We start from the raw sequence: 12542 nt of genomic DNA on the forward strand, positions 1-12542 counted from the left end.
GCTGTCTGCTTAGATTTTCAAAAGTCTTGTATCAAAACTCTTTTTCAAAGGCTCTTAGTCTTTTTTTCAAGTTGATGTAGAAAAAAAGGTAATAAACTGCAAAACAATCATTGTAAATCTGGGATTTTTTTTTAGTCTACGTTTAGATTGCATTCCTTGCTATTGATGCTTGCATTAGGCACAATTAGGAAATTTTCAATAACTTGTGAAGAAAACGTCTTTTCATCTGCTGTTGAAAAGTCAGAAATATGACTGCATGTGAATGTGTCTTTTAGTAAACTATACAAATGGACTCTCAAAGAGCTAAATATTGTCTGTCCTATGTAAGAACTGAATTTATGGATAAACGTTTTGTCATGTTGCATTGTATTCTTACTGAGGGATGTATTTGATTTTAAAATCACTGCATTTTTTATTAGCAGTAGTCAATTGTCTGACCCAGCCACATGTGATTCAAAATCTAAAACAAATAAAATTGAATTCTAAAATACATAATGCCAAATTAGCTATATATGTATTCTGAAGTGTAGCTTTTGTAAATACCATGCATAATTTGAGAAAGATGTAAATTTTGCCTAGCTAAAGTTTTTGCCTGGCTTACATAATTCAAGAAACTGTTGCTGTCTTGGAAAATGCCTGTTCAGTGCTAGAGAATTAGCAGTGAGCAGACCTCCAGAACTACCTACTTCTTAGAGATAGTTACAAAAAATACTACAAGTCTGGTATCCATAAAACCATAATTTTGACATTCTTCCTGCTGAAGTCAAATATACCAATTATGTAAGTATTGAAAATTTGCAGTCATTGGAACACAACTAAACCTGCCTGACTTCAAGAATGTTTGAATTCTGCCTGACAAACTATTTACTTGTCTTTTTCCCTTCCACGTAGAAGATGTTTTTTAGTCACTTCTGTTCAATCCACTTAGCAAGTATGCATGATAATTAAAATATCACGACATTACTTCTACTGGTCCCTGGATATGACCTAGTGCTTACCAAGTAAGCATACAGTACACCAAGGACTATGAAAAAATACCAAGAATTTAGTATTGAAGAAAGATAAGTAGTCAAGATACAGAGGGGTGCCAGTAGTGGGTATAGTAGGAATCTGATATTAGACAACAATGAAGTAGAAGGCTTGAAATATATCTTTAATTTTTTTACTCAGTCAAACCAGTCAGGTTCATATTATACCACAATGGCAACATCTGCCAGGGAAATTAAAACAAAATATCCTCCCTTAGGAATTTCTGCCTGCTTCAACTAAAGCTGTGTATATAATGTGGATGCCAGGAAATTCTGACATGTTGTTGGAGCAAAGACTTCTGAAATCTCTTGTGTTGTTCTGTTTTAGCAACTTCACTGTGTGGTGGTTGGAAGTGAAAATGCCAAGCGGTATTTTGAAGCAGTGCAAGGATCAAAGGAACATCAAGGAGAGCTTTTCGGGATCCGTAACCTTTTCAAACTTAGGACTCAGGGGTCCTGTCTTACCAAAGACATCCTGGAGGTGTGACATACTTCCTTTTGACTTTTGGATATTCGTTTTACCCTTTTCCTTTCCTCACGAAATATTTTTATCTTGTCATAATTTTGAATGGAGGCACTTTGTAAAACCGAATGGTGAAACTTAGCAGTACCTGTCTATGCAATGCCTTAAATGAACTAGGCCTGCTAATTTCTCAGTCTAATGTATGTCAGAAAAATTTCCTTACATCAAAGAAACCTCAGTAATATGTTTGGATTATTATTTGCAAGAGCTTGCTAATGCATCTCTCTTCCTAATAAAATCCCATATCTGATTTTTGGGATATTTTCACATATTTTCAACATTCTGCACAGATGTCTTTTATTCATCTTCAGCTATAATTGTCTTTTAAGCCTGAATTCTTTTCACAGGATATTTCTTATGATCATAGTAACCTTTATATAATATGTGTTGAGATGGGGAAAAACTGTTTAATAAAATATATTCTGTAATGCTATATTTATTTAAAAAAATGTTGCAGAGTGGAGGTGGATAACCAAGGCTTTATATTTTAAAATTTGCATCTTAGTTATTCTAAAAAGAAGAGTGTTGGCCCAGATCTGTAGAGCGTAGTGCAGAGTGGGTTTAAATATGTGCAGTGTATATGCCTTTTTTCTCCTCAACGTATTTGTTGCAGATGACTTGCATCTTCGAATTTATTGCTGCCTTATTCTAGGTTTCTTTCCACCCTTCCCTCCCTTTATTTTGTTATCTTGCCTACAGAAGGAGGAGGCTGGGGAGAAGCTGGGATCAGAGTCATATGCTGTAAGCATAGCAGTAAGAGTAATGTGAGGAAGTAAGAATATATTTTGGGGGTAGTCAGCTCAAAACTACCCTGCTGAGGTCTAAATTAAAACCTGACATGTACTGTAAACGCTGTAGCAGATATTCTGCTACGGGGCAGGGAGTCTAAAAGTATGAAAACAGTGTATCACAAGATCCTCCCACTTTATGCAGTATGTCATCTTTCTTGCTGGTTACAGGCTAGATCAAAAGAGCAGCAAGTTTATTGCCAAAATGTAAGTGTTAGTCTGGACTTTGGTGATTCTACTCTTGATGCTTACACCTCTCTACAAAGGAAAACTCAGTTTTTTGGGGGGGGTTTGCCTTTGTTAACTTGAAGTGCAAGAACACACAGGTATTGCTTTTGTTCTATAATGTTCTTGATTCCTTTTAGAGGGAAGGACGAGTGGAAGCGGGAGTTATGACAGCCACTACATGGCTAAAGGAAGAGATTCCTCCGTGCAGCTCAGAAAAGGTGAGGTATCTTTGTGACACACAGAGCAGCGCCTAAGAGTTTCTCTTGCTCCGACTGCCGCAGTGGCAAATGCGGGCAGTACATTGTTAGGCTAGTAATGCTTTTACATTAGATGGCAGCTGCCATCTTTTTCTGTCTGTTTGTCATGCTGTCGGTATTTAAAATGGGGCGTTCTGACGATCTGGTAATATGGTATTCTTTGAGGTTCACAATACTTGGATATCATCAGTCTGGATGATGATATTACTGACATGCTGTTGTTATAGAGCAGCGCGGCTCACTCTGAAGTATTGCTGAATAGTATCTTATGAGTGGCTAGTATGACAGCGTTCTGATCAAATCTGTTGAGGCTCTAAAACCTACTGTTGAGAATACTTCTGGTCAGGGAATTGTGGAAAGGAGTACAATTGGTTCAGAGAACTGAAAGCCTTTTTCTCAAAGGCTTTGTGGCCCTTTCAGTTCGGATCTCTGTGGAGGAGCAGGACCATTTAGTTGAAGTAATCTAACAAACAGTGATTCTCACCACATCAGCGGTCTGCTCCATCCTGGTTTGTGTGGTGTGGGTTTTTTGTTTGGGTGTTTTTTTTTTGTTTTTTTTTGTTTTTTTTTTTTTCAAACAATATATCTAAAGGTTTCCTTCTAGACTTTTTTTTTTTTTGGTAAAGGTTAGGCTTAAATGGAAGCATTTTCATGAATGTTTTTTTTGACTGAACACCGCATTCAGATAGGTTGGGAATGAACAGCTAAGTCTAAAATACAGCCTCTGAGAGTGAAAATATTAGATGATCACATCCCACTGAATTGTCTGCGAATTAGCCACCATCTCTTACATGTTGTCTTCGTGGGGATTTCTGGGGTAATTGTCAGTATTGATTTAAATCAATATGACCTCACATAGGGGCATGGTGACAAAGAAAAACTTTTTTAGCCTATGTTAAATGCTTTCTTGATAAGCAAGGTTATACCAGGATTTTAACTGATAAATTTAATTGGTAACACTTTTCCACGTGGACAAAACTTTAGTATTTACCCTTCTGGCTTTCCATTTACATTTTGAAATAGCTCTTGTCTCAGTATTACACAGTTTTGGTGCTGTGTTCTGGACTTCTGTAGCTTCTAACTGTTTCAAAGTTGCCTAGATGTAATTTGTGTTTGATTACAGTAGGCCTCAACTAATTTTAGAGCAGAATGTTATGTACTCATAGCTCTCTTAAACTAGAAGCATTAGCTCCCACATACAAGGAGGTTGGCCACTGTGCTCTGAGATTTGTTATGAATAATTACATTATGCAGTATTTAGATTTGAATCATGAAGTCACTTTTCAAACAACCTTAGAAAGATGAGAAGTTGCAACACGATTAATGCGAACTAGAAAACAGAGGCATGGGTTGGGCAAATGCAGGTTTTTTTTAACAGTGGGCAGCATATATTGTCTCAACTGCATAATAAAAATTTTTAATGCTATTTACATTATTGTTCTTCCAAACATTTTCATATAATTTCTACTTACAGTTTGTTTTGTATTTTTTAATCTATGTATTGTGTTACTATTTTATATACTTTTGGACTGAGTAACACAGTGAAAATCCCCTTTTTTTATACTGCTTCAGAATTAGGTATGTTCTATATGTTAGATATGTTTTAAATAACTTGCTTTTTTGTAGTATCTAGCTTTGGTGTAAATTATTTTTCTTGTTTTAGTATGCACATCCAGACTGTGAAGATGACAGAGATCCCTCAAGCACTAAGGCACAATTAAAGAAAGAAGAAATTGATTTTTATGATGATTTTAGTGACGATGATATCCTGGAAATTTCCAGGAAAAAATATGACAGAAGGAAATGTCACACTGCAGATTCTTCAATGGTAACACATGGACAACTTTCTTTAATGCAGTGTGGGTTCTCTAGATTGTTGCAGAGAGAAATTGATACTACCACAGAAAGCGATAGTAATGATAATGGTCATCATTCAAGTTCTGATGGTCAGATTGTAAGAACAAATGTAAATACCAAGTGTAAGGACTTTCATGAATGCCAAGGCCGTATCCATATTTTGGAGCACGGGAAGAGTACTAAATCACCAAACAGAACTGATAAACAAGATGCACATAGTACAGGTACAGCCTCAAATTGGCTGGTTTTATCAAACTCTGAGGAAGAAGGAGACGGGGAAAATCAGGATCAATGCATTTCAAAGCAAAGTGATGTTGTCTTGGAAACAGAAGGCAGTTCTGAAGAGAGTGATGATGTCATCTTTCCTACCCAAGTTCCGGCTCGACGGGAACCCACGCTTACTAAAAATATCAAAATATATAAGTCAGCATCTGAAAATTATGGAAAGTTGTCAAAAAAAAATGATGGGTTCACATCTAGGGGAAATGATAAGCAGCCTGGATTTGGTAGTACTGTGTCAGCTTTCAGCAAAATCATTTATTTGGAAAACACTAAGAATACCACAAGAGATTTGAAGGGAGCAAGCGACATTAGTGATGAGTCTGATGATATCGAAATTCCCCATAATTCTGAATCAAGAAAGTTAAGAACTTCTAGCTCTCCAAAATTGAAACAAAGACATGTCCTAAACAAAGAATTCAAGAACTTTTCCAAAACTCTGCTGCAAACAAAGAAGCCCAAGAGACAAGAAAGGAAAAGTGATTTGCAGAATATAGATGAATTTTCATCCTCAGAAGATAACTTACCAGTTGAGAAAATTTGCACCCAAAAGCAAAGCTATAAGTGTAAAGGCGAGAGACGCAAAGTTCAGTTTGCGTCTAAAATGCCGCACCGTACTCAAGATATCTCTGTTGCACAAATGAAGCCTGGTAATTATTCTGTACCTAAAACTTCTATAAGTAAAATAGAAGTTAACCATCGGGATCAAAAAGTGGGATCAATGGACAAATATTTAGGTAACTAGTCACTTCATTTCCTTTCTTTTTTTTTTTCATCTAAAATATAACTTAAGTTTGATCTATAATTGTTGGCAAGTTTTTAAGTTCTTCCTTTTATATATCTTCTTGTTACACGATATAAATAATATTCCATGACTTTATTTAGTAAAGTGTGTCTGTCTTTACCTGCCAGTCTTACTCTTGTCTCTTGAAATCTTAACAGAATTGACAACTTTCAAGTAAACCTTTTTTAAAATTACAACGTGCTTCAGTGCAACTGTGTACCTCCAGGGTTTTGGAATGACCAACATCTTTGATTGTTTTTCTCCTAACGTATCAGATGGTGTTCAAGAAGTGGCTTATATTCATTCAAATCAGAATGTGGTTGGATCCAGCAAGGCTGAGAATCATTTGAGTCGGTGGGCAGTACGAGACGTCTTTGAGTTGAAGCAGTTTTCCCAGCTCCCTGCTAATGTAACAGTCTGCAGTGCCAAGGTAAAGAGAAATGTTTGGGAAATGTTGTTTTTACTCTATTTTTATCCTTATTTTTCATCTTAAAAAACCCTAACAAACCTGTTTTTCTGTTAATGGCCACCATGAATGAGCTAAAGCCACTGAGGATCGGAGGAGGAAGGGGAGGAGGCTCAAATGGAGGTCTAATAAATTACTGTTTTTATTTTTGCATTGGTCATTGGTCAGCTCTGAAAGAGTTGGGAATTGAGCAGCAGAGCGCCCTCTGTGAGTTTGTGGTGTTGGGGGGGGGGGGGATTTTGTGTGTGTGTGTGTGTGTGTGTGCACGCGCGAAATGGTACGGGTAAAGTTTGGGCATTTGAAATCAAATGCTGTGCCGTTTCCTTTCCGATTCGAGGCTTGAAAATTTTCAGTTTGTCTTCAATCCAATTAACAAAAATCCAGCTGCCAGAGTACATGACGGAATCTCTGTGGTACAGAAAGTCAACATAAATCATTTTGCTGAGTGTGTGTGTGTGTGTGTGTGTGTGTGTGTGTGTGTGTGTGTGTGTGTAAACATACAGTCGCTATAATGCATTAAATCGGTCATTATATTGATCATTATGCTTAATGCCTGAAATTTAAAACTAGAGTTCTTTGGGAGTGTTGATTTGCAGCGACAGGTATGTTTTATGCTTTTTGTTGGTCATGCATCTTGTTTAATTATTTTTTGGAATACATATAAGTCTGGAATAAACTCAGGTACAGCTTCCAGGTTTTTGTTCTTATTGAGTAGTGGTTTTAATCTAGTTTAAATATCTGGACACTTAGTTTTGTTTGCCTTACAATAAACATTTGTAGTTTCCTTGGCTGATTCTGAAGTTAAACCACAGCATAGAATAAATAATTGAGGAATGTGCAGGTTGTTTTTTACAAATACGTTAGTAATCACTCTAGAAATTGTTGGTGTAAGACCACACCATTCTGGAGCGTTGAGCTTCCACAGTGGCTAAAAGGGCTCTTCCAGTGTTGTTGTTGTACTATAATTAATTGAACCATTAGCAAGATTGCCAAAGAATTTTTACACTGGGAAAATCAAGCCAGGCCAACCAGTGAAAAGTGAGGCCTTTTCAATTCTAACACATTTGCATTAGAATATCCCTTCTTAACAGGAAAGTAGGTCAAAAATACTCAAGAATACTGTAGAAAGATACTTATTTAATGGCAGTGGCTGACAACATTAATAAAATTAAATATAAATGAAAGAGAACTTTGCAAATGGTACTTCAGAGAAATGTCCATTGATTCACTATCTCCAGAACTAGTTTGTGGGAGTTCAGTTGTATTATTCATGCAATTTATGTTTCATTTCTTAGAGTTTGTATGACTGCAGGTGTTACAAATTAATTTCTCTTGATTAACTTGTCACTCAGTTTATTTTAAGGTATCTGTTTTCTTTACTCAGAAGCAACAGTAGTTATGAATTCTCTTAGAGATCTAAATAGGAAGGAAAACATCAATAATTGGAGAAAAAAGGCTGCCTGTTGATTTCATTCCCTGTTCTTACTTTTACACAGAGGCATTAATCTAGAAATAATCACTAGATGGCTGCCTGTTTTGAAATGAGGAACTCTGAGTTTTATGTTCTCTGCTTAAAGAGCTGCCAGAGCCTCACGGAAAACTTTGAAAAATGATCTACTTAGAAAGAATTTTACTGCTATAATTTTTCTTTCTTTGCTATTTTATTTTTATTCCAAAAGGCATTATATAAAAAGCAGGATCATTGTTGCTCTTCTGGTCCTCAGTTTTTGCTGGTCATTTTTCACTTACTTGCTTTCAGTTTAAGGTATGATGTTCGTTGTCAGAGTAATTCATTGTATTATAATTAAGAGAATGCTGATTTCAAGAGGTGCACTCAACAAGACTTTTAACAGATTAAAGTTATATTATACGTAATATTAAAAATATAGCTGAACAGTTAAAATTTCTTAAGTATTTTAGGGATCTAAAATGATATTATTAAATCCTGGAATGTTAATTGTAACCTGATAGTTCTTGAGAGAAAAACATAATGTTTGTCAGACAACTGAATTTTTTTCACTGATTTCATTTTTCTAGCATCACTGTTCTGACAGGGGGTCTTTAAATGTTGTTGTGTAGCAACGGATGTAAATTGTGTTAGTGTTGTAGCTTTATTTGATAGCATTATGAAGACTCCTGGACAATGCTCTGATAGTATTTATTTCTGCCCATTTTAAATAACTTTAAATGAACTGTCTTATTTTTAAATAGGAATGATCAAAAAGAGGATCTTTTCATTTTTGTTCATAAATAGGTCTCTTTGGACCAAGAGTAAAATATCCTTTGTGCTATTCAGTTTGTTGATGTCAACTCCATCTTGCTGTTTTGCTTGGCAGTTTTTCTGTAATATGGCACTTATTAATAAGTTTAAATATATCTTTTGAGAAATTAATATCTCCAAAAAGGGATGCAAGAACACTAAAAACTAACAAAGTATGCAGTTGACGTGGCTAAGTTGTAAGTTGAGAAAATACTGTTTTTTCTACAAATCTTGGTTGAAGATTTAGTAAAACATTTTTGGTTTCTACTTACATATGAATCTGGACTGAGAAGAGAATTAAACACCGCTATTAACACTTGTAAGAATATTGACATTTGGTTGAATTCTTGCTATCCATTAGTCGTATAATCATCTCTTAGCTTTACTAAATTCCCAAGATTCCCTCAATCTTTACATCCTAGTTTAAGTTCTTGAGTTTCAATGGCTAACTTACAGAAATAAGGTGAATGTGAACAGCAGCAAAAATAAACTGCTGGAAAACAATATAAAAAAATCAGTTCAGATTTTAGTCTTACTTGTTTTCCACCTGCTGGAGATAAAAGGACTATAAAATAGTCTTATTAGTCTTTCTTTTGTTGCTGAAGCATGAGGACTAATGTCCTTAAGGCACTTAAGGTATAGAAGTTGCTTAAAACTGCAGCAGACAGCAGTAGCTGTGAGGATTCTTCCCTCAAAGCAAGAGAAGTAGCATGGGAGAAAGATCTACGGGAGCAGAGTTAGAAGGGAAGAGGGAGGCAGGCTGTTCCTCAAGAGGGAATGTTTCAGGTATGCAGAACACCTTATTTAAAAACATGAATAACTAATGAATAAATAAGCCTGTTTTTTAAACTGGTTATAACAAGTGTAAGCATTAAGCTTTCGGATAAGAAAAGGTGTTTGTCAAAATAATGGTTTCTTTCCTTAATTTGATTTCAGGAGGTCTGTGTTACATCTGGGCCATGACATCTGGGTATTTCCCAGTCCAGTCTCTCTTACCTTTTTAAAGCACAGGTTTCAATGAAGCATGTTTTCTATCAGTAATGAGTAGTCAGTCTGTCCTTAATGTTACCTGTGCTAGGGTTCATATACCCCAGCTCCTTTTTCTCTAAAATAATGGAATGCAGTATTTCAACCTGGGATTGTTCTGTCCCTCCAAAGGCTTAGGGAAACAAAATCTTGGCTCTTCTTTATGAGAGAGGCCTTGGCAATATTTCTTCTTTGCTGCTTTGTGCTCCAGGCTCCATAACTGTCCTGGCTTAGTCTGCTTCAGAGCCTTTGACTCTTCTTTCTCCAGAGGGGGGAGCAAGTTCAATCATACTCTGAATTTTTATTTATTTGTTTTCAAAGGAATTGTGCAAACTGGCTAGAATGTTCATTTTTGCAGTACAAATGCTTATTTACTGTGGGTGTCCACACATTCTATATGACTTTTAAATTCAGTTAAGTGACAACAATCAGAATATGTAGTCTCTTATCGGGAAATAAAAATAGAATAGAACATCTTAAGAGTTCTCTCACAACTTACCAGCTATGAAAGGTGAGATTAAAATTTAAAAGTAGTATAGCTAACAGAATGATGTATGCATTAATAATAGAAAATAAAAGAATGAAACATATTTTGAAAGAGTATCATTAGTCAGAATAAGTCCTGTCTAGCATCTAAATTCAAGAAAGATTATTGTTGGAAGATATTTTTGGATATGACAGTAATAGAAGCAAACAAATGTGAGTTTCTTCTCATCACATGCTCCTGAAGAAACTGAAATATATCATATTTTTTGGAAACTCTCTTTGGTCACTATATTATCAGAGAAATCCATAGCAACACAAAATTGGGAGAAAGTTCTGTAGCTGTAAGTGGGTTACAGAGAAGTTTTTTCAATGAGAAGTAACTGTGGTCTTGTTATTACGGTAGTGTTACTGTAGTCAAGTACTGCAGCAGGTATCTGCTTATACTACTTTGAAGTACAACCAAGGAGGTCCTTATAAAAAGACTTGCAAATTTTTCTTGGATAGACATGGTATTTATACACTTAGTGTTCTACATCTGCTCTAAGGGATATCTAGAATTATGGTTAAAAAAAAAAAGTACTTACTGCCAACAGTTCCTGAATCAGACATATTATCCTGTGCTTGAAGATTGTCCATATCCTGCCAATCAACCACAAATAACAGTGTAAGATCAATGTAGATTTTGAGGAAGGACGGAAGAACAGAACATAGTGTTGTATGATAATCTCCCACAAAAAGCTCATGTTTCTAATAGTGCTATTTATGTGGAAGAAACTTAAGCTTCAATAGTTAGAGGTGTTTAAGAGCCTTAATAATCAAAAGAAGGCCAGTGATTTTTGTTCCATGCAGAGATGTGGCAGACAGCTGTTCCTGAAGAAATTTTGGAGATACAGATTATACTGCATTACTGACTAGTAATACATCTCAATCAACCTCTGCTGAAGCCATCCTCTGTCTTTCTAAACATGTGTTGTACCTCCCAGAACCTCGGTGTTTTGGAAAGCAGTCAAGTATCTCCCTTTGGCATCAAAGATTTCTGGTTATTTGTAATCTTTCATAGCAAGTTGCAAGTGTGGAGGCAAAATATGGTCAGTTCTCCCTATCACACTGCCGAATACGTGTATGAGAATCACACCAGGTTTCAGTATTCTGAACACCTAAGGGTAGAAAGTGCATGCCACTTATTGCAACAGGCAGCTACTCCAGGAAGAACTATCCAGAGCTCGCCCCTGCTGCCTCCTTATTCATGTGACTGCAAAATATGCTCTATCTGATATTTCATAGAAGATTACTCTTGAAAAGGCTTTTCTTGCCTTTTGTGAAGGTCTGAGTGAAGATGATTATATTAAAAAATAAATCTATTGGAATAAATGACTTTTTTTCCTGCATTTTGTGTGTTGTTTTTGCACTGATTTAATGACATTGAGTCATATTTGTTCTGCATCTTAATTTCAATTCAAATACTCTGCACCTGTGTGCAAATACTTGGTTATAAACTGATAGTTTTTTCATGAAACTAATGGATGATCACTGTTTGTTAGACAGACAGTTCTTTGCTTTGGTTTTCAGCTAGTTTGTGTAACTGAAGAAAGAAGAACATTCAAATGAAAAGCTCTGAAAGAAGAAAACATGCAATGAGCCTGTAGACTGGACAGAGTGGCCTTCTGACACCACAGTAAAACTTCTAGGGGAGAAAAGAACAGTTATTTCAGCCATTGCAAAAAGTCATAACAGACATTCCTACGATATTCTGTTTAAAAATTCTTCCTGCATGATTTTTTTTTTTTTGGGGGGGGGGGGGGGGAAGTGTTAATGTCTTCTGTAAGATCTTAGTCACCTACTAAATATTTTTAATCATTGATAATTTTTAATTTTTTTTCCTGGTGGCTAAATTACAAAGCAGCCTGTTTGGGGTGGTTTTGTTTTTGTTTGGTCCCCCCCAGTGCAAGAGCTTGTGACTTATTTTGATTTTTTTTCTTAGCTCACCATGATAAATGGAAGCCTCCCGGAGCCAAGATGAAACATCCTCTTCTAATGTTTCCAGTCTGTTCTGAATTAAACGTCAGCATTTCATAATTAATTCCCTAATTAATTTCTGTGTTAATTGGCAAAAACAACCTGGGTGAACTATTTTGCAGAAGTCTGGAACAGGCTTTCTTTAGTTTCTATAAAGCTGAATTTGTGAGGTATTTTTTCAATAGGGATCTTGTTGGGGGGGGGGTTGGCGCATGGGGAGAACTTTGGAGAAGACTTGGAGGCTTCACAGAAAAATTGAAAATGGGAACAGGACATCCCAAATATTTTGAAAAACTGGTGATGTCCCACATTAGAGCTCATTTGCTCTTTTTAATACCTGGAAATGTATTAGTCACAAAAACTTGTACTGTACCTGTTGAAAATGTGGAGTCTTTTTTTTTTTTTTTTTTTTTTAAGTCAACGGCATGTTTTCAACTTAAGTTTACTTAAAGTTTTACTGAAAAGAAATGTACAAAGACAGCCATTCAATTGAGGATTAATCACTATGGCAACAGAAATGTGGTGACTGAAAAGGGGGAGGATG

At 35.8% G+C, this 12542-nt stretch overlaps 1 protein-coding gene across 5 annotated transcripts in view; it reads left to right on the forward strand.

The window, feature by feature from the left end:
- The window catches only part of LOC135324943 (DNA excision repair protein ERCC-6-like 2), a 61425-nt gene that overhangs the window by 32158 nt on the left and 16725 nt on the right, over positions 1-12542 (forward strand). For all 5 annotated transcript variants that reach the window (XM_064502100.1, XM_064502095.1, XM_064502097.1 and 2 more), the window contains 4 exons: positions 1357-1509; positions 2705-2785; positions 4488-5697; positions 6020-6174. In XM_064502100.1, coding sequence (XP_064358170.1) covers positions 1357-1509; positions 2705-2785; positions 4488-5697; positions 6020-6174 — 1599 coding nt within the window. The remainder of the gene's footprint in view (positions 1-1356; positions 1510-2704; positions 2786-4487; positions 5698-6019; positions 6175-12542) is intronic.

This window comes from Dromaius novaehollandiae, chromosome Z (genome assembly GCF_036370855.1).
Source record: "Dromaius novaehollandiae isolate bDroNov1 chromosome Z, bDroNov1.hap1, whole genome shotgun sequence".
NCBI lineage: Eukaryota > Metazoa > Chordata > Aves > Casuariiformes > Dromaiidae > Dromaius > Dromaius novaehollandiae.